General features: G+C 52.5%; 2 protein-coding genes and 1 long non-coding RNA gene across 3 annotated transcripts; 1 reads left to right on the forward strand and 2 right to left on the reverse strand.

The window, feature by feature from the left end:
• Positions 1 to 721: 721 nt before the first annotated feature.
• On the reverse strand, positions 722 to 12,957 carry ZC3H6 (zinc finger CCCH-type containing 6). Its single transcript, XM_033054341.1, has 12 exons — positions 12,776 to 12,957; positions 9,097 to 9,277; positions 8,694 to 8,819; positions 7,904 to 8,159; positions 7,575 to 7,696; positions 7,361 to 7,477; positions 6,321 to 6,432; positions 5,672 to 5,781; positions 5,046 to 5,299; positions 4,118 to 4,620; positions 3,560 to 3,799; positions 722 to 3,156 (listed from the first exon to the last, which is right to left on the reverse strand). The coding sequence occupies exons 1-12, from the start codon at positions 12,865 to 12,867 to the stop codon at positions 1,655 to 1,657; spliced, it is 3,615 nt and encodes a 1,204-aa protein (XP_032910232.1). The 5' UTR covers positions 12,868 to 12,957; the 3' UTR covers positions 722 to 1,654.
• Positions 12,958 to 12,962: 5 nt separating this feature from the next.
• On the forward strand, positions 12,963 to 17,764 carry LOC116993568. The gene is made up of 3 exons (XR_004417331.1): positions 12,963 to 13,051; positions 17,279 to 17,353; positions 17,674 to 17,764. It is a non-coding gene; the product is annotated as an uncharacterized LOC116993568 (long non-coding RNA).
• On the reverse strand, positions 15,472 to 20,372 carry FBLN7 (fibulin 7). The gene is made up of 7 exons (XM_033054342.1): positions 19,083 to 20,372; positions 18,814 to 18,984; positions 18,403 to 18,528; positions 18,182 to 18,319; positions 17,666 to 17,803; positions 16,564 to 16,702; positions 15,472 to 16,465 (listed from the first exon to the last, which is right to left on the reverse strand). Exons 1-7 carry the CDS (start codon positions 19,396 to 19,398, stop codon positions 16,093 to 16,095), a joined length of 1,401 nt encoding a protein of 466 aa, XP_032910233.1. The 5' UTR covers positions 19,399 to 20,372; the 3' UTR covers positions 15,472 to 16,092.
• Between the last annotated feature and the right edge of the window lie 1,087 nt (positions 20,373 to 21,459).

Here is a 21,459-nt window from a genome sequence, read left to right on the forward strand (position 1 = left end):
CAGAGCAGGAATTCTGTTACTTGCGTGGTGGCAAGGCATCTCCTCCACATTGCCAGGAAAAGCAGCAGCAGGCACTCTGGAGACTCTGGGAAGCTATCTGCAGTGGATAAAGCAGGGGTGCATGGAGGAGAGGAAGAAGGAAGGATTCCAGGAAGGAATGGATTACTCCAAAATAACAACCCAGTTCCATGTCTATTCTCTACTTTTCCTACACACACACAAAAAAAAGAAATCATAAAATTAATGGAGTTCACACTCTGGCAAATCAGGAAGGCAAACTGGAACCAGGATTGCCTTCAGAGATGCCTCCTGTGCCGTGCAGGAATCACCAGCTTCCCTCAGCTCACCCATGCAAGGCAAAACCTCAGGATTTGGGATGAACACTCTGCTGTCTCAGCAGCAAACAAAGAGGAAAAGGACCATGAACACCACTTGGCCAAGGGAAAAACAAGAGGAATAAGAGCAGAGGAACATTCCAAAGGGATGGGAAGCAGATGATTGATTTTTATTGGGAAGGCAGCTGGCTGGGAATGATTGCATTCCCTCAGGAGAAAAAGCAGCCCCAAAGGTAGGATGAGAGGTCTGGAGGACAGCTGTGCTCTCCCACGAAAACCTGGGCAATTCCATGGTGGAAAACGGCACCTCTCTCCATCCCAAAAGGCCAGCTGCAGTCCCCCTCGTCCCAGCTGCCACCGTACGCACACGGAGTCGTCACCAGCAATTAACTGTACCCTTTTTAATTGTTTTGTTAAAAATGTCGTCGAGACACCATGAATACAAGTACTGCAGTTACAGCCATACAAAAAAAGCAATACAAATTAAGCAGCTGAATACAAAAATACGTTGAAATACATGAACACCACAATGGAACTCGGAGCACTAAATCCCAATCGTGTAGGCGTGGAAAAAAAATTAAATAAAAACCTTTTTTTTTTTCCTTTTTCTCGTATTAGACAGTGTAGTTTTCTCCACTTTGAACAGTTACTTTTGCTAGTTATGTACTTCACAATTTCTCCTATGTACAGCATAGAATAAAATACTTTTAAAAGATATGACATTTTTCATCCTCAATATGTGATATAGTCTCTTTTACACTAATATTGACTGCAGGAATAAAAACTGTCCGTGTCTTACATCAACTCATTGGAAAAGGAGGAGCGACGCTTTCCTCTGAATTCATTTCCGTGGGGGTTTTCCGTCAGTTCGGGGGTTTGGCAGTCCTGGAACGGCATCACTCCTGGGAATTCATGTACATAATATTGCTTGGATCTATACAAATGTGGCAATCGGATCTAAGTGGTGGTTGGGAAAGAGGCAGCTCACACATATACAGCTCTGGGAATTTTCCATGACTTATTTACAATGAAAGTGCTTTTCTCAGCTCTAACATGATCCGGGGGGGGGATTGGTTTCCTTTCTACAGGTCAATTATTAGTCTCCCTGAAATTGGAAAGAAGAAGGATTTCTCTAGAAAATACCACAGCTTTGCAAACACTCGAGCGTACTGGAGAACTGCGTGTGGTTCGGAGATTAGCAGCTGAAAAGTGGTGGGAATTATAATTTAAAAATAAATAAAGCCAAAAGAGGTAACCCAGGTACAAAACAGCAGAGAACTGCAATACCCACAACGGTAAAAAGACTCCAAAGCCATCTGCTAACAAAAGGGGGAAGCGGTCGGGTCGAAAGTCTTGAAAACATCTTTTAGGGATTTATCATCCGACTCCCCGTTGGGATCGCTCTCCGGGGCCTGCGTCACCTGTCCGGGCTGCCTCACCTGCCGGGGGTCGCTGTACTGCGGCCGGATCAACCCCGACAGCGCCTGGATCGGGAGATTGTGGACGGCAGGAGCAGCGCTGGAGTGTTTGGCCTGAGATTTACTGCTGTTGTTTGCCTTGTCTGAGGCAGCTTCCGCCGAGCCTTCCGTGGGTTTCTCCGTGCTGGAGGCAGCCTTCTGCTGGGACGCGTCTTCCGCGAGGCTCGGCTCGTTTTTAGCGGAATTCTTCAGAATACTTTTCTTCTGGTTCTCGCCGTTCTCTCCCGAAGCGGCCGGAGCCGCGTCCGAGGACGAGCTGTGATCCCTGGGATCGTACAAACTGATCCCGCTCAGGATGGAGCCGGGAGCGCCCAGCCTGCCGCCGCTGGACGATAATTTGGGCGCGTATGGAGGCAGAGCGTCGGGGTCGGATTTCGGAGTCGCGGCTTCCGAGGGCTGGGATGAGCTGGCAGGAGCTCTGGCGAGGCGGGGATCAAACTTGGGAGGGTGGGAATCCTTCCCGACTCCGTGGTGAGCGTCTGCGCTCGACAGTCTATGGAGTCTGGGATCGACGTTCTTCTGCAAGCGAGGATCCCCCAGTTTGCTGGAGCTACTGGCATGGGAATCTGTGGATGGATCCAAGTAGCCACCCCGGCCCGCCAGGCTGTTTTTGGCCTTGGCAGCGAGCCGGGGGTCGGCTGGCATGGCGTTGGGGTGCGGATCGTTCTTCAGATTCCGCAGTTTATTCAGTCTCTGGTCGGCGATGAGCGGAGGGAGGGGCAAATTGATGGAAGAGACGGGGTCGGGTTTGGGCAGAGGGATGGGGAGCAAGTCCTCGGGGGCCCACACGATGTGCTTGGCAAAGTTGGGTTTCATCAGGGTCACGTCCATCTTGATGTGGCTGAACTGGCGCAGCTGCGAGCGGGGATCCCGCAACGTGACGCCCGGCAGAGGTTCCAAGGGAATGAGGAAAGCTCGTTCCCTCAGCTCCCTCTCCGAGTCCTCCTCGTCGTCATCCAGCCCTTTCTGCTTGACCTTGACTCCGGCGTGGGCGTGGTGCAAATCCAGCTTGGCCCCGGCCAGCGAGGAGCCGGGATGGCCGCCCTCGCTGACCTTGTGCATCCGCGGATCGCGGGCCAGCCGGGGATCCAGGGACGCCGACTCCGAAGGTTTCCTGGGATTGGGCCTGGGCGAGCCCCGGAGCCTGGGGTCAGCAGCCTGAGGCCCCACACCTTTGTCTTTGGCCAGCCTCGGATCCGTGGGCATCCCAAGCATGTGCTGCTCCGTGGAATGTTGCTGCCGATTCCTAAAGTTTTCGCTTTGTTTCTTTAAGGTTTTGAGGATAGATTTAACACTGCTTCCCTCTTCTTCCTCGCTACTGGAATACCAGTTGACATTGTCATCTAAAAATCAAAGAAACGCCACAGAATTTAGATGATTCCAGCAAAGAATCCAACACTCCCTAATGGGAAACTTCTCAGTCAAGTCAAACTGAAAAGACCTCACATCAAATCACTCCCTGTGTCATAAAAATCACAACCTCAAAGGACCAAAATCCATTTAATCAAAAAAACCTGGAGGTAGCGGAGATAGAATGCAACACAGCTTGGGAGTGTCTGCATATCCATCAATATTAACTTAGGAAAATAACCTGCTTTCAAACAATCCTTACAAACAAGTATCTAAAATCTGAGTCTTGGTGGGAGAAGGAAAATGGCCCCTTGCAGTGATCTCTGAATCACAGTCAGCTGATTTGCTGACCAGGGCCATTAAGCACGATGAGAATTCCACCCAAATCCTGCTCACCTTCATCTTTGCTCATGGCCCTCTGGCCCTGGCTGCTGGCAGAGTCTCCGTCCCGCTGGTGCTTCTGGCTGAGCCTCACATACAGAGCCTTCTGCATGGCGGGCAGGAAGTCGGGCACGTTGATGCCCTGGTTGTGCCCCATGTGGCCGCCCATGCAGTCCGAGTCACTGCCGCCCGGGTGCGACTCTGGAGCCATGAGGTGAGCCTGGTGATCCGGGAATTCTCCGTGCCACGCTCCATCTGCGGGACAAAGCTCCGGTTAGCAGCTATCCCAGAGAAATGCTGATAGCCATAAATGTGGCAGCGTGGAATGGGTTGGAAAGGAGCTTAAGGGACATCCAGTTCCATGCCCCTATCCCAGGCTGTTCCAAGCCACATCCAACCCAGCCTGGCACACTTCCAGGGATGGGGCAGCCACAGATTCTCTGGGAAAACACTGCCAGAGCCTCCCCACCCTCACAGGGAAGGACCCTTAACAACACAACTGAAGAGACAACCAGAACACTGAAGACATTCCAGGGAGTTCCTATCCAAAATTCATCCAGCAGACGTCCTTACCTCCAGAATTATTGGCTGGCTGGAAGTTGTGTACAGCTTGGTGGGAATAATAGTTGTCGTAGAAGTCGGCCGGGTTCTGCATGGGCTCGTAGTCCCCGGGCATCTGCTGGTACTGCGGCCCCGGGGGACAGTGATTGTCCCTTGGCATGTTCACCATGTGTCCCTGCACTCCGGGGGAATTGTAGGATCCCCCCATGCCCGGCGGGGTGAGGGGAGGCCCACCCTGCTGGCCCTGCATGCCCATTCCAGTCTGGTTCTGCGGGCCCATGTATCCCGGGGGCACGCCCTGCATGGGGGGGCTGTGCGGCATTCCCGGCCCCTGGGGGCCTCCGCAGGGGTGGTGCCCGGGAGAACCGGGGTGCATCGGGGGCCCGTTGTGTCCTTGGCCCATGCCAGGGCCCGGCCCTGGGCTCGAGCCGGGATTGTACATGTGCTGGGAATGTGGGTCGTTGCCCTGGAACGGCGGCCGCGGCGGTGACCCGCTGTTGTAGAAGCTCGGTGGCCTGGAAGCAAAAGAAAACCAAGGGATCAAATTCTGGACCTACAAACACCAACAGTCAGTTCTCTCCACCCCCTCCCACTCTTATTTGACCTGACACTGGATAAAATTCCCAGAGGAGCCTTGTTTTCCAACTACACCCATTCCACATTCCTTAACATGCCCAAAACTATGTTTTTTCCAGTATTTGCTCATCTCCATCAGTTTTGCCCAAGAAAAAGCCAACCACAAAAAGACTGGAGCAGGGAATGAACTGCTCCACCTGCAGATGGAGATGGCAAACCAAGAGTCAACTTCTGCAAGGTCAGCCCTAAGTTCCTTTCTGTGGAAAACAAGAAATAATCCTGGCATCAACTATGTGGCAGATCCTTAACTTAGCCCAGAATCCTGACAGGAACAATGAATTCTCCCCAGAATTCCAACACCTACTTCTTCCCAATTTTGTGTGCCAGATCCACAGTGGGCTTCACGACGATTTCAAAAAGAGATGGGATTTTCTTATAATCTCCTGAAGGGTCCTGGTAATTCTCCATGTCGGACTCAGAGAAGGGATATTGCTCCGGGGGGGTTGGTAGCAGCCCAACGCCCGGCGGGGGTTTGGGAAGAGGAACGATGCCCCGCTTCCGCAGCTCCTCCAGCTCCTTCTCATCTTCATTTTGAGGTTCCTCCTCGTTGTTCAAAACCTGCAACAAAGCCATGTGGGCAAACATTCCATCAGTTTTCCAGTACTCCAGTTCAACCCAGCCTTGTGCCTTTTACTGAAATATTATTTCCATATTTAAACGGAAACATCCAACTCAAAAGGAATTCTAAACCCATTTTTGGGAGTTGTTTTCCAGGATACCAGATCCCAGCTAAAAAAACACAACAGGAGTGGAAGGAGTTATTCCAAGATTCCTCATGATTTTAGTGTTGGATTCACACCCCTTTTCTTTTAAGGCCGGCTGGAGAGGGAATATCCCAACAAAGCAGAGCTCAGGATTTCCCAGAGCACACAGAAAAGGCTCCTCCATCCCCTCCCCACTCCCGACATTCCCGGTATCTGGATCACTCACCTTATCCAACAGCTCCTTGGTTTCTGCAGTCAGGGGAGCATGAGAGAATTTGCATTTATCTCCTTGATAACACTTGGCTCCTGTGTGGTAGAACTTGCAGGGGAATTCATGTGAGGAAGGAATTAAGGACTCTTAACAGTTTGGGAATGTTACAAAATCCAGCTGGCAGCTGTCCCTCAATTCTCTTCATCAGGAATTTATCTTTATGGTAGGAATTTTGGAAGCTAATAACTAACTTGGCTCTTACTTCCATTTAAAATTCTCCTAAAAATGACATTTCTGTAATTTTTAAAATCCTTCAGGTTTCATTTTTAAATTGGATTTAATTTTCCAACTGTGATTCAAAAGGGAAAGGTCTCAATTCCAGAGGAAAATGCCAAAATAATGACAAGGAGGAACAGATCAGGAGTTTAAAAATGTGGATAAATGTATCTAAAATTCCTGGGATTTTATTTTCAAATCAGTAATTTTATATTTAGTTTTCCTCTGAAGTGTTTGAGAAAAAGAATCTTGTAATTAATCCACACAGTAGGTGGTGGAGTCTGTTAAATAACAGTCACCTTTAGAAATCATTTCTATCAAAATAAATAGAAATAAAATAACAGAAATTAACATTTCAGGTAAATTTAGAAGTACTTTTAAAGGATATTGTGCAAATAAATGCAGTTCTCTCCTTTGGTGCAGTAACCCTGGATGTAAAACTTGCAGATTTCCTTTTTCTTCTCAATCTCTGCATCATGATCGAATTTACACTGTTCCCCCTGTAAATAAATTGAAAAAAAAACCAAAACCACAAGGAAAAACCATTATCCATCTGCAATGCTGAGTAATTTAATTCCATAGTAAAAAGAACATCCTCCTCAGCTGAATTTAAATTTTTTATCTTTACCAACATTAAATTCCATTGTAAGCAATAAAAACTGTAAATAGGGGGGGTCGGGACATAGAGAAAATTCCTGGATTGGAATTCAATGGAATAGATGGAATGGTGACAGCAAACAATCCCTGTTCTCTGCCTCCACCTGGAAATTTGCCTTTAGAAGGCACTGAAAGAATATTTTACTGAATTACTTTAATATATTCTGCCATTCCTTAGGATTATTTTGCTGGATGGGGTTTGGGTGTTGTTTCAGGATTTATTTTCCTGGAAAAGACACCAAGTGCTCTCTCAGTCCCTTCCAGAACTGAAGGTGGCAGCAAACAGTCAATAGTCTGAGCCAAAGGTGTTTAAAGGCAGCAAGAAACACCACATTTCCAATCATTTCCACTTTTCTTTCCACCATTTGGGCAAGAAAGAGAAAAAATTCCACCCCTAAATCCCAAGGAACCAAATAGAAGTGAGAAGCATTCGGTTTTCTAAAAATCTCACTTTTTAAAGTTTATCACCACAAAGCAAGTCCTTCAAAGTTCCCAAATCAGCAGGAAATTATTTCATATATTCAGGAATTGTTGCCTCCTGAGATATGATGTCATTAATACATTATCATTCTCAGGGTAAGTTTAGGATGTTTTTAAATATATTAATAAAAGTATAAATTTTAATTGGAATTTAATTGAAAATGTGTAACAGAAGGGGCTCTTTATCCACAAATAATTCCATTTAGAAATCCTCAGCACATCAGCAATCAAAGCATTGAGTTTCAACACTCAAGTTGGCTAAAAATTTATTTTAAAAATAATTAAATTTACCTTAATACACCTCCCTTCGAGGAAATATTTACAGATCTGCTTGCCCTTGTGCTCCACCGTGTGCTGGTTGATGAACTCCTGGCTCATATTAACCCATTTCTTCACTGGTTTGCCATCCTGGGGGGAAAAAAAAAGGAATCCCCGTTGTATCAGCTCCTTCTTGGAGCACTGGTGATGCAGATACTGGGAACAGGGATATTGGAATTGCAGCTACCTCATGGAAGCCATCGGATCCTTTATTGCCGCCTCTGCCCCTGCCGCGATCTTTGCGCTTCAGCTTCTTCTGCATCCCACGCCCTCTTCCAACGCTGTAGTTGTTCCCTCGTTGGGAAATGCCTGGAAAACAGGGAAAACCTCTTTAAAGGATCACAGAAATTAAGGGGAAATGGTTCTCTCGTGTCATCAAAGAGAGGCAAATGGAATAAGTTAAATCCCTCCCTTTCTGCTGTTGGAAATGTTATTTCTGACCAGCCAGAACATCCCAGGAAAAGCATCCCTGGCAGCTTCCCTCACATCCCAAAAAGCCACCAAAATTTCCCTTACCTTTCTGGATCCCTTTCATGCCCTGTTTCTTCACTGGCTCCTTTGGGAATGGAGGTCCCAAATCCCCACTGGAAGTCTCTTTAGCTTGTCTGTACTGCTTGAGCTGGTCAGCAAAATCCTCGTCCTTTTCCTCCTCGTTGTAATTGCCAAAGTTTTCATCACTGTAATGACTGTAGTTGTCATAGTCCTTACTTTTGACATTTTTTTTATGCTGCATTTTCTGGGAACTCATGTAATTCCCGGACACGTGTCCATGCTGTAAAGGAAAGGGATTGCATTAGGAAGCAATTCCGTATTTCCAAACCACATCCCTCCAAACTGCTCTAAAAATTCACTTCTGGGGCTGTGTTATCATTACCAGATTTGCCCAAAAAAAGGCATAGATAATAGAGGGAAAATCAGTTATTCAGGAAAAGTTAATGATTTTAATTAACTGGCTGAGAAAATCGAGCTCCCAAAAAGCAGATATTGAAAAGTGGCTTTTCAAGAGTTCTTCCCTTTGAGTCCAGCCTAAATCCAGTGCAGGCAATAAAAAGATTTTTTAATAATAAAGATTCCTTAACTCCTGTTGCCTGATGGAGGAAAAATTGGTATCAGACTTATTTTGTACCACAGATCCTGCTTTACATCTGGGAATCTCCTCAGGGAGATGGGAACTGCATGAGCTTCCAGAAATCCGGGAGAACGGGCACTGGGATGGAGCCAAACTTCCAAATCAATGCTGTTTGCATTTTTATTTCTGGAATGTCACCTCAACAAATACGTGAGGAATGAGTTTCAAACTTCCTACCTGACTGAAGGAGGAATCATAATCCCTGTAGGAAGAGCTGCTGCTTTTTTTGTGGGGCCTTTCCGTGCGCTCCATGTCGGAGTCATGGCTGTAGTCAGAACTGTCATCGCTGGAAGGGGAGTTATGCTGGAAAACAGAACAAAAAGTTGGGAATTTTGAGGGAATCATCTTCTTGCCATAACTATAACAAGCACAAAAGTGATGAATTTACATTGTGTATCTTTATCCTAAAAACTCTCAAATCCCTCTGGTTCAGCTTCCAAGACCAGGGCTTAACTTTGGACGTTTAAGACCAGTTTAAATCTTAATGGTAATAAAACCATTTTAATTCCTTCACCAATCCTTGTCCTGGACACCCATGAATCAAATCAGCACTTCCAAAATGTTGGTGTGTTTTCCTAACCTTATGCTTGTCCCGTCTTCTCCTTTTGGATTTTTTCTTTTCCTTCTCTTTTTTGCGTTTTTTCCGGGATTTCCGGTGGCCTTTGTCATTTTTCTGTTTGTCCTCCCCTTTTGAGCCGTGTTCCTTCACATCCTCATAGGCTGCATCATCTATCTCCCCATCTTCCAGCTCTCCATCTTCCCTGGAAGAGGGAAACCAGGAACACAATAAAATTCCATGTCATTATCCAGCTCACCTGTCACTGGAAAAAAACAGTTAAAAAATCCAAAGCAACCCCAAGCTGTGATTTTTGGGACAAATGGATATGCCAAGCAGAAGACACAACTGCTGCACTACCTGGAATTTCTTGGAATTACATTAATGAAACAAAACTGGAACATTAATATCCCTAGAACACCTGCAGCTATCCCAAAAATCCAATTATGCTTCGACATTATCAATTACACTCATTCCCTCAAGGATCAATTAAAATATTCTCTTCCATACAATACTTCCTGAAAATGCTCCTGGGGAACAAAGTTGTTCCCGTGTTCCTCTGGGAATTGCACTCAGGGATTTCCACTTCTGGGATGCACCCAGGACTGGAATAACTTTCCAGGTAAAGCAATCTCAGTAACACAATCCCTTGGATTGCATGGCAGAGGGAAGATTACAAAAATCCTCCAATCCCTAAATTCTTTCCACAATATCCAAGTATTTTCCAAGGACTGAGCTTCAAGAATGTAAAAAAAAGGGGGAAAAGAAGGAAGAAGAAGGAAAAACCCAACACCTGGACAATCATGGATTGAAAAGATAATGGTAAAAAAAAAAATTGGAAAATAAGTTATTTTTCAAAGCAGTGCCAAGGCAGGAATTCTCCTCTGGTTTAGCTGCTTTTATTCCCATTTAAATCCCAAACTGGAGCTGTGCACCAGGAAAGGAGAGCAGAACCTCCCTGCCACAACCTCCAGATATTTGGAACTCGATGGATATGTGGAAACAATCCCAGAAAACATTCCCACTGTCTGAGTGGATTAAAAAAAAAATTCTGATATTTAAATTTCATTTCTAACTTTCAAACCCGGATTTTAGCTCCCCTTCCTTGACCTTATTTCAGGTCACCCCTAAAAATAGAATTCCTTATGCCCAAAGAAGATTTACTCCAGAAGCTCCTTAAGTCCAAGATCCAAACCCTGGACGCACTCACTGAAATATTCTGGGAATCTTTACCCTCAAACATTATTGAAGTCTTTGAATTTTCATTCTCCATCATTTCATTTAAAAACAATTTCACTTCAGGTTAAAACTCCCTGAAGGCTAAAATTCCCCAAATTTTGATGCTAAGGTGCTGCTTAAGAAATTAAGAATTAATAAGGAAAATAACTCCCAAATAACAGAGAGTTTTCACTGGGAAAATCAAAAGTAGAGAGTGGCTGGGAGCAGCAAAAAGTGAAAGTAAACAAATCCCAAGCTATTTTCTGGGAAATCTGGCATGGATTTGTGTGTAAATAAACTTGCCTCCAACTTCTTCCTTACCCTGCCATGGATTTACCCACAGAGAACCAAGAAATCCTCACAAAATCCTTGTAGGAAAAATCTTTCCAGGACCCCTGTGCTGGAAGGCTCAGACCCTTCATCACCAAAATAATGTCACCAACAGGAATTAACCAAAACTAGTTAAAGAATTAAAAACATTCCTGCCTTGAGACAACTGCATTAAAACAACCTTCCAACTCGGAATATTGCAAGTGTGGCCAGACAGAGTTGATTTTATCATTTCTTTACTAAGTAATTTCTTTATCATTCAACACTTTGGCTCCAATCAAACCAGTAACAGAATTCCTGCTGCACAAATTGATTGGGAATACTGAGGTTCCCAGTATGGGTGTTCCCTGCAGTGAACTGGTTTTACTGGTCCTACATTTGCACACAGTGTAACACAAAAACTTGGGAGCTGGGCCTTTTTGGAAGCGAATGAACTTATTTTACAGAGCTCAAGTTTTACAAAACACACAAGTTGTGATCTCCCAGGTCGTGTGTATTGTTGCTCTTGACCTCACCAATTAAAATATTGCAAAGCAACACTTGTAAATTAAAGTTAATTTGGTTGTTTAGGTGGCACTTATTGGCTCTAGTGCACAATTACCAGTGTCACAACTGGTTGTACTGGTGGGAAGGGCTGGTGAGAGGATGAGAACTCCAAGCTGGAAAAAGCTCAGCTCCCAGCACTACCCAGAGTCACTCGGGCTTGTCCTCAAGGATTTGAGAACTCCAGATATTTTCAGTCCCTGGAACAGCGAAAAGCCACAGCCTGACTGCACAACTCCACGGCACAGCTCTGCCCCAGCTCCAGAGATCCCAGCGGATTCCTGGCGTGCACTCGGCTCGGAAAACAGGGCATGACACAACTTCCAGCCTTGCCCAAGGACAAGCAGCAAGGGGAAAACAAGAGCCAGGAGCTCTGGGCTCTGCCCTGAACCTGCACCAAACCCCAGGCCCGTTTTAGGGATCGCTTCCCGAGGACAAGCAGGAAGTGCAAAACAAGCACAGGCGGCTCTGGGCTCTGCCCTGACCCTTGCACTAAATCCCGGGAGCACTTCCCAAGGACAAGCAGAGAGAGGAAAACAAGCACCAGCAGCTCTGGGCTCTGCCCTGACCCTTGCACTGAACCCCAGGAGCATTTTGGGACCACTTCCCAATTTATAACAGAACTCGGGACTCTCTTTCTCCAGCGAAGAAAGAGTTTTGCATTTTCCCTGTACAAGCCTTATTTTTTTTTTTTTTGTCTGTTTGGTTGTTTTTTTCCCCAGTGTTTTCGGGTCCTCTGAAGTACCACAAAGGATTGTGGAGCTGTGTGGGGGGAGGCCAAGCTCTGGGGATCCCCAAACCCGGGCGTTTTTAACTCCTGCAGCTGTGTCAGGCATGCTCAGGGCAGATGTAGGCTGGAGCACTGGTAGCTGCCACCCTGGCACAGTATTTTTGGAACTAGTTGGGAAGGACAGGGCTGCCTGGAGAAAGGATTTGAATTTCCAGCAGCTGCAGGAGAGAAAAGGAGGGAGGGAAGGAGGGAGGGAGCAACAGAGGTCCTTTCACCAGGAACAGGACTCTGGGTTTCTGCGCATGGGGATTGAGAGGTGGCAAAGATAACGTCAGTCAGCCCTTAATCTGCATAAAAAAGATCCAGTTAAATGTGTAAGGTGGAATCTGGCAAGAAAATGACGTTAAATATGGCTCTAGTGAGAGATTGTGGTATCAACAAAAACAGCCAAAAATAAAAAACCCGCCCAACTCGGAGCACCCTTTCCTGCCTGAGACAGAGAACAATGGTGACATTCAACAGACACCCCCTGGAAAGTGCAATTTATGGAAAGAATGGCAAACAGCCCCCCTTCCCAGCCAGAATAAATCAATGAAGATGTAAAAACGCATGCATTCCAAAAGGAAAAATTAAAACCTTGCTTAAAAAAAAAAAAAATTTAAAAATGCACTTTTAATGCAGTGACACCCCCCCTCCCCTCCTTGCATTCCCCACCACCACCACCCCGCTCCAGCCTGAAGGTGACCTGCCCCCCAAAAACATCGTTAACCCCCTCAGGCACATTTAACAGAGCATCATCATCATCAGCATCATCATTACCAGCATCACCCCACTAAGTACCACCATTATGAGAAGCGGAGAGAGAGAAGAATGTTACTCGACCTTTCGTCCCCTGCATGTTGCCTGTCAGAGTCGGGCATGTTTGGGTCAAGAACTGGGTTTGGGGGTTTGGAGAACAGGCTTTCAAAGGCCATTGTGCCTGGCTGTGGTGTGGTGAGGAGGAGGAGGAGGAGGGAGGTGGAGGAAGGCAGGGCCCCGCCGCTGCCCGCGGTGCGGAGCGGCGGGAGGAGGCGGCGGCGGCGCGCACGGCCGCGCTGGGGGCGGCTCGGTGAGGAGGAGGAGGAGGGCCGGGCCCCTCAGTGAGGAGAGATGATGAAGGTTTGCACTCACGGTTACTTAGTGAGACACTAACGGGCACTCAGCGCCCGGGCCCGGCCGCCCCGCGCGGGCGCTGCGGGGAGGCGGTGGCGGCGGCGGCGGCTCGAGCGGCAGCCCCGGGGCACAGGAGAGCGGGAGGACACACACACGGGGGGAGGGAGGTGCTGCTGGCCGGAGATGGCGGCCCTAATTCTTCCTTACAAACATGGCGCCCGCGCGAGGCACTCGCACAAAATGGCGGCGGCGGCTGAGGGAGGAGGAGGAGGAGGAGAACGGCGGCAGCAGCAGCGGCGGCAGCGGCCCCCGGCGCTTTGCCCGCACACGCTCGCTCAGCGCCCGCGGCCCGCACACGCCGCCGCCGCTGCCGCCACAGCGTCTTCCGCGCCCGCCGGGGCCGCGATGTCGCCGCGTCCCCTCACGCCGCCGCCGCCCGCCGCGCTCCTCCTCCTCCTCCTCCGCCGCGGCCCTGGGCCCGCCCCCCGCGCGCCGCCATTGGCCGCGGCCGCGGCGTCTCGCGCGCTCATTGGCTTCCCGCCGCGTCAGTCATCCCCGCCGTGACGTCACGCGCGGGCCCCGCCCTCCTCCGCTTCCCCTCGGCCGCCGCCGCCGCCGTGCGCGCGCGGAGGGGGCGTGGCCTCGCGGCGCGCCGCGTCACGTGCCCTCCCCCCGCGCCCCGTCACATGATGGCGGCGTTCCTCCCTCCCTCCCCGGGAATGGTGGGGGAAAAGGGGGGAATGGGGAGGGAAAAGGCGGGGGAAAAGGGCGGCGGCTTCCGCCCGGAGAGAACCGGGACGGGCACCGGGAGCGGGAGCGGTCCTCCCCTCCCGCCGCTGCGTCATGGCCGCCGCTCCCCCCCCAACGCGCTGCGGGCAGCGCCCCCTGGCGGCGGGTGCGTGTGAGGGGAGCCGGCCCGTGCGGCCGTCATTAGTGACACTCGTAATTAAATTAGAGTGTGTGTCCCCAGGGCGGGACAAAAACCGTCCCTGCAGTCGCTGTCGGGGTCAGGGCGTGACAAAACCCGGGATAAAGTGGTTCAAAGGCAGTCGTTTAATGGAAGTGTGAGCGAAGGGAAGACGCGTCCCCCAGAGTCACCTCAATGACGTTTAATGGTCTCCCTTGGGCCTGGCACACCTGAGCGAGGCAAACAGAAAAACCAAGAGTCCAGATCACCAGGGAAATCAGGCAGATCCAAGGAAAAGGCTGGAAAACAGCATTCCCGCAGGGACGGGGTGGTGGTGGCTTGGGAACATCATTAGGGCCACTTAGAACTAATTATACCCATTAGTACATGTGGAGCCCTGGAGCTGATGCCCACAGGACCCAGCATCCTCTCCCCAGGCCATAGGCAAGGAAAAAAACGGATTCTAAAAAAAGGGATTCTTCCAGCCTGGACTGGAAGGAAGAATCCTAAATTTTTTGGTTAAATATTCTATGTTAAAGATGGTGATTTTAGGACAGCACGTCTAGAGCCAGCTTGTGCCCACCAAAGGGAAGCAGAAGCATTCCTGCTATTTTTTTTCCAGCTCCCAAATATTATTATCCCAAATGAAAGCTGTGTTTCAAGACAGGAAGAGCCTCTCTCTGCAAATTCCGACCTCGGGAAGTCTGAAAGATGCCGGAGCGGCCGCTCTGGGAAGGGAAAAAAATTCTTTAGTCAACTGGAACGGCCGCCAGAGGTTGAGAAAGGCAAAGAGCCGAACTTAAACTTTTCCAGGGCTGGAAGGGAGAAACCAGCTCACCCTGGCCTCGGGAATTAGGAAAATGTTGTCAGTTTGGGATGGTGCCGCAAGGAAAAGCCTCCGGAGCGCGGTCCAGGCGCCCGTCTCCAGCTGCGTTAGCCGGAGAAAGCAGCAGATGGAAACTATTCTGCCCTGTCAGGAGCTTCTCCTCTCCCAGATTCCTGCTTTTCGGCTCCCAGATTTTGTTATCATCCCAAATCAGGGTCGTGGCCTGGTGGAGGAGCATGCCCACAATGGGAATGGGAGAGGAAGAATAAAAGGAGGAGAGGATCAGCCATGCTTCTAGAAAATAATTTTCTCTTCATTTTTGAAGCACTCTGGAGTTTTCCCTTCCCTCCCCCAGCACAACCCTGGGATACATTTCCCTGCCCTGCTCCGCATCCAGCCGGAGCTCCTGCCAATCCAAACATCCTCCATCCGCCGACAGCAGCCCTGAATGTCCCTTCTTGTTCTCCCGGAGAGATCCAGCCCCTTCCCAAGCTCCCATACCCCGCAAAAAAACAGGAGAATGCTCAGGGATGAGGATGCTCCAGTGGGAATGAGCCCCCTGTGATCAGCCAGCACCTCCCAAACAAAAATAAAAAAATTTAAAATAAAACCATGGATAACAGTTCTTGCCTCCCAGATCCCAATTCCCCTTGGACTGAGCATTCCCCCTATCCACACATCCATCAGGTGACATCCTTTACATCATCCTTTAATTGTACTAAATCCAGCGGGACGAGGGAACATGCAGAACGTGCACAAGCAGGAGGGTGAATCCCCCTGGGAAAAGCTGAATCCCAACTTCCCTATGCTGGGATGGAAGCTCTGGCTGATGGAGCAGGGAATATTCCCAGCTCCACATGCAGCTGAAGCTCTGCTGTGAGGAGGATCCATGGGGGATAGCCCTGGAATTCCTCCTTTGCTGCTCTTGCCATGGGGGGCACCCAGGTGGATGTTCATGGAGTTTTCCAGCCCTGCTCAGTCCCAGGGGATTGAGGCACCAGACCTCAATCCCTTCAGCATCCAAAGGGATGTTTTTAGGGAGCGGGAGTGGGTGCAATAGGAGGAGAGCAGGAAAGGCCGTGAACCTCCCTCCTCTCACACACTCCTAAAGGAAAAATAAACGGGAATTCAAAGGAAATCACGGCTGTGGCTTCCATCTGCTGCTGCAGGACATGGTCTCTCTGGAGCCAGGATGAGCATGGCGCTGCTCCTCCAGCTCACTTGGTGGTGCAAACCCACATGGCAAGAACAACTTTGGGACAGAGAGGGCGGCGCATCTCCAGCCTGGAGATCCCCCAGCCGGGAGCAGGACCCCTAAAACTCGTAGGGCGAGACAAAGAGGGTGATTTTGGACAGGTGCTTGGCCTGGAACACGCGGTCCAGGTACTCGGCCATGTCCACGTCCACGTGGACCGTGCGGGGCCCCGGCAGGCTCTGCACCAGCAGCAGCTCCCCGGTGTGCCGGCCCGAGCGCTGCACCACGAAGTGCCCGCGGTTGTTGCCGCCCGCGATGCCGAAGCGGAGGCTGTCGGGGCCCGGCCGGCCCGGAGCCGCCGCCGTGGCCATGCGGAACAGCGGCGCCGGCGTGTGCAGCCTGGAGGGCAGCGGGAGGTAGTGGAAGGAGATGGTCTTGGGCGCCTGGTGGCACGAGCGGCTCTCCATGGGACACGGGTTGCGCTCGCACTGGCTGCGGGAAGGAAGAGCGGCGTCGGGAATGGGGGATCCGTGCCCTCCCCACCTCTCTGCATCCACAGGGATGCCGTGTGTTTTGTGCCCCGCACTTACAAGGGGGAGGTTTTGACGTAGGAGACGTTGCCGGCGGCCGGGGGACACTGGGGGGTGACGCACTGGAAGCCCCCCCCGGTGTTGATGCAGGTGCTCCCGCCGGTGCAGTTATCCTGGGATAGGGAACACTCATCAATATCTGCAAAACAGGGGCGGGAAGCGGGGTCAGGGCCTGGGAGCCTCCAGCTGAGCTCACCTTTCCATCAGGAGATTATCTCAAAACCACCCTGAAGCAGGGCAAACACAATCCAAAAAAAATGTGAGCACCCCAGAATTCCATCTCCTTTCCCCAAGCTGTCCCCCCAGGCCCGTGGGGGTTAAGAGCAGCCCTCTCCCAGCAGGAAGGCAGCTGCTTTTCCAAACTTTCTGCTGGATTGTTTGGAAACACCGTCCCTTTGTACTCACTGAGCACCCATGGCAGGAGCTGGATGGAATGCAGAGGATTTGCTGGGAGCATTAGCGAGATGCCATGGAACACAGGAAAATCCGGGAGAAATGGGGAAATAGGGATTTTTCTCACCCTGAACTACAGCAATCAACAGTTCAGGGCACAAAAATTCCCTGTTTTCCAAGAGACTTTTCAGCAGTTGTGGCCTCCCACCATTCCCATCCGCTGCATTCCACCTGCACCTCAATTCCCTTGGTAGAGATGCTACCACTCTCTGAACTGATCCTGGAATTCTGGGGGTTTAACATTACTCTTGGTTCTTCCCAGGAGCTCCCCACTCCAGGAACATCCCCACAGTGGCGTCGTCTTCAAGGAGGTGCAGACCCAAAATCGTCCAGAGAGGTAAAGGAGAGTGGAGAGGGAGAGGAGCAGCCACGCTTCCAGAAAAGCGTTTTATTTTCATTTTTAGGGACTGTTTAGAAGCACTCTGGAGTTTTCCCTTCCCCAGCACAACCCTGGGATTCATTTCCCCTCCCAGCTCCGCATCCAGCCGGAGCTCCCGCCAATCCAAACATCCTCCATCCGCTGCCATCCCGCAAAGCGTGTCTCCATCATCCCCCTCCCCTCTTCACCAGCCTCTCCCTTGGAAATGGAGAAAAAAAACGGGGCAAAATGGCGAAGCCCTTGGGACCAAACGTATTCCAGCCCCCTCACCTTCGCAGCTCTTGCCGTCGCCCAGCAGGACGTACCCGGCGGGGCAGGAGCAGCGGAAGGAGCCGGGAATGTTGACACAGGCGTGGGCGCAGAGCCGGGGTCCCCCTTCCTGCTGGTACACCTCGCACTCGTTGAGGTCTGCGGAGACAGGGATTCACCGGGGGTCTCTCCCCAGCCTCCTGGGAAAACCCAGGGAGCGAGCGCGGGCTGGAGGAGCGGCCGGTGAGGTGGGTTGGGAAGCGATTCCTGCAGATTCCAGGGAATGGGAGCAGCGGCGCAGCTCGTGGGCTGTGAGCAGCGGTGTCCCGCAGAGGGCGACACTGAGCCCACTTCGAGCTCGGCCATCCATGATCCATGGATTCAGGGCTCGGAGTCTCCCTCCCCGGGGATATTCCAGAGCCAGCCGGACACAACCCCGAGCTGTGTGCTCTGGGATGGCGGGGCTCTGAGCCCTGTGCTCCCTTCCTGTGTGGCTCTGCGAGGGCACGGAGCCAGCCCTGCCCCATCCCGGCTCACCCTGGCAGATCCCGTCGGGAGCCGTGCCGCTCATGTGGAAGCCGGGATCGCAGCTGCACTGCTGGGTCTGGGCGATCTGGGCACAGCGGGGCTGCCGGCTGAAGGCCGGGTCATCCGTCACGCTCCAGGCGGGAGGAGCTGCGGGAAAACGGCGGGATGGGGAGCTGGGATGGGGTGGGAGGTGAAACATTCCCGTTTATTCCCCAGCGAGGGTCACCCACCGGTCTGAGCCTGGTACTGGCAGGTGGTCCCGGTCCACTGCGGGGGGCAGAGGCATTTGAAGTGGTCGAGCCCCTCCAGGCACGTCCCGCCGTTCTGGCAGGGGCTGCTCGAGCACTCGCTGATCTCTGCGGGAAAAGCAGCCACGTTCCATGTGGTGTCCAAGCCTCAGGAACGCTGCACGCACCGGTGCCTTATGGCACGTCGTAGCCAGGACACCCTTTCCCCTCATCTCTCCTCCTGAGCTGCTCCAGCTGTAATTCCCACTTTTCCTTAAGACTGAGAAATCCCAAAGCCAGGGGAGCTGCAGCATCCCTGTGATCCCTCCCCACCTTGAGCACCCCAATATCCCCGCCGTGTTTAAATAAACGCCCTTTCCCAAAGGCCATTCCAGAGCCGGGGATGAGCAGTACCTGCACAGCGGGGCTCCTGCCCTGTCCAGCTGCCGTTGGCCTGGCACATCCGTGTGCTGGAGCCCAGCAGCTGGAATCCTGGATCACAGGCGAAGTGAACCTCGTGGTCCACCAAATATTTGGTGCCGAACTTCCTCCCGTCCGCAGGGGCGTGGAGGGCAGGACAGGAGGCTGCGAGAGCATGGAAAGGGGATGAGTGTGGAGGTGGCCCTGTCCTTCCAAGCCACCCTGTACCTGCTGTTTCCCTGGAATACTGTGCTCAGACTCACGGGCGGGCGGCGGCGGGGCGGCCTTGGCCAGCGAGGCGTGGATGGTGCTGAGGCGGCTCCTCACGGCGCGCAGCCCCTCCGAGAAGCGCGTCTCCTGCCCCTTCAGCAGCTGCTGCATCTGCCGGATGGCGGCCAGGAGCTGCTGCCTGCTGAGGCAGCTCTGCGGGAACAGGGATGGGGACAGGGATGGGGACCTCCCTGCGCCGCCGCTCCTCCCAGGAGCCAACCTGCTGCCCCTGGGAGGAGGAGGCCGGTGCGGGAGCTCCGCAGCATCCGATGTTCCCTGAGCGCCCTGACTTGGTGCTGCCCCCCGCATTTACCCAGATCCAGGAGTTTTTTCCACCTAGGCCTGCGCTCCAGGCAGGGCTGGGATCGCTTTGTGGGAGAGATGCTATAACTCATGTTTCATCCTGCTGGAGCTCCAGCCCTGTCCCACTTCCACATGACAAAAGAAGAGGAAAACAGCTGTCTTGTGAGCTCTGCCGGGGCCAGGAACGCTGGTGGGACTCCTGCCTGCAAACCGATCGCTCCCGCGGGACTGACTCATGCCGGAGACGGGCACCGTTATTATGGGATTCCTGCGGAATTGACTTGAAACCGAGGGAAAAGAGCAAAGCCATTCCCAGCGCTCAGAAATCCGGGGAGAGCACACAGGGGCTGGACTGGGGGCTATGGAATTCCGGGAAAGCGAGCGGAGCTGCTGGGCTCTGTCCCACCTGGTCGAAGGGATTCCTTCCCCCCTTTCCATAACCGCACTGTGGAATGATTCCCGTTTCCAGAGAGCTGCTGAGGGTTGAGGGAGGACAAACACAGCAGCCCGAGCAAGGCGCTCGGTGTCCTCCGCTTCCCCGGGAGCAGTTTCGGGGGTCCCGGGCTGCCGGGGGGGCCGAGCCCGTCTGTGCTGGCAGCTCTGGGATGCCCCGAGCCCAGAGGAAGGCAGGCAAAAGCAAACAGAAGCTGGCGCGTCGCTGGCTTTAATAAACAGCTCTTTGTTAGGGCTGGGTTTAAGTCCGGGAGCAAGCGCGAGCTCCGGCGGGATGCTGAGCCGTCGCAAAGCTGGCAAATCGCCCCCAAAAGCCCCAAACGGGGATTTATTTTTTTTTTTTTTACTCCCGGTGCGCTCGGGGGCAGCTTCAGGTGCGGGGGTAACGAGGGCGAAAACATCCCGAAGGACGCCGCGCGCGCTTTTAAGCGCGGCTCAAGCTCCGTTTAAGCGCGGGCTGGGGCTTTGCCCACCTGTTTGCCGGGGCAGGAGCGCCGGCGGCGCGGCGGGGCTGCGAGCGGCGAGCGCAGAGGAGCCCCGTGCCCGCCCCAGATCCCCTCCCGGGGTCCCGGTCCCCGCTCACCTGGGCGGCCGGCGCGGCCGGGAGCGGCAGCAGCAGCAGCGGCAGCAGCAGCAGCAGCGGCGGCGGGAGGCGGCCCCGCGCCCCCCGCGGCCCCGCCATGGTGCGGTGCGGCCCCGCCGCTCTCCGGGACCGGCTGCCCCGCGCTCTCCCCGCCCCGCCCGCGCCGCCCCCGCGCTGCCCCGTGCAGGGGACGCGGCGCTTCCCCGCCCCGGCGCCGGGCCGGCCCCGCGCATCCATCCCTCCGTCCATCCATCCATCCATGCCCCGCGACACCCGCATCCATCCCCAGCGGTTGGGGTGCTGGAGGGTGGCTTTTCCCCCAGCTCCCCCAGGGCCGGGATCACCCTTTCCCAGCTCTGCACCCCCTCCTCAGTTTGGTACCCCATCTCAGTCACTGCATCCCTTTCCTCAGTCCCAAAACGCCTTTCCCAGCTCCTGCACCCCCTCCCCACCCCGGTTCCCCCATTCCCAGCCCGGTTCCCCCCTCCCCAGCCCAGTCTCCCCCAAGGAGAGGGAAGAGGTGCTGGATGTGGCTCCGGTTCAGCCCCAGCTACGAAAGCAGCAGAATTCCTCCCAGGAGGAGAAGGGAAAGGCCAGGTCGTGGCTGGGGGGTTCCAGCCCTCACGGGACCCCCTCAGGCTCCTGTTTCCTTGGTGTTGCAGCAGGAGCGATGGTTCCTCAGCACGAGGATGGGATGGATGGAAACCCGTCAGGGAGAAGGGGATGTGGGAACACCCGCTCTTCCCACTGGAGTTGCTGTTTTCCATGGGGATCTCTTGCAGTGTGAAATCCCCCAGCAGGCTGTAGAGCTGGAGCCCTCATCATCCAGGGGGCTGCCCATCCCACAAACCTTAACACTTGGAATGATGGAAAAGAGGGAAAACACCAGGCCCTGCAAGGCCAGCTGCCCCCTCAGCACCATCCACCCCACCCCACTCCGCTCCTTCTGGAAAAAATTAATAATTACAACAAAATAATTCCGCTGTTAATTCCAAACCCCTGGGACTTCAGCCCAGGAAAGAGCTCCCGTG

The sequence above is a fragment of the Catharus ustulatus genome, chromosome 3 (assembly GCF_009819885.2).
Source record: "Catharus ustulatus isolate bCatUst1 chromosome 3, bCatUst1.pri.v2, whole genome shotgun sequence".
NCBI lineage: Eukaryota > Metazoa > Chordata > Aves > Passeriformes > Turdidae > Catharus > Catharus ustulatus.

Excerpts from the sequence above, each read along its gene's own strand:
- ZC3H6 (XM_033054341.1), bottom strand. The coding sequence starts at position 12,867 with ATGGCCTTTGAAAGCCTGTTCTCCAAACCCCCAAACCCAGTTCTTGAC. Across the intron at positions 7,697-7,903 it reads CATGAAAGGGATCCAGAAAG|GCATTTCCCAACGAGGGAAC; the intron begins GTAAGGGAAATT and ends CCTGTTTTCCAG. Across the intron at positions 3,800-4,117 it reads GCCAGCCAATAATTCTGGAG|ATGGAGCGTGGCACGGAGAA; the intron begins GTAAGGACGTCT and ends TTTGTCCCGCAG.
- FBLN7 (XM_033054342.1), bottom strand. The coding sequence starts at position 19,398 with ATGCGGGGGGCAGCACCAAGTCAGGGCGCTCAGGGAACATCGGATGCT. Across the intron at positions 18,320-18,402 it reads CCAGTACCAGGCTCAGACCG|CTCCTCCCGCCTGGAGCGTG; the intron begins GTGGGTGACCCT and ends GTTTTCCCGCAG. Across the intron at positions 17,804-18,181 it reads TCCCGACGGGATCTGCCAGG|ACCTCAACGAGTGCGAGGTG; the intron begins GTGAGCCGGGAT and ends CTGTCTCCGCAG.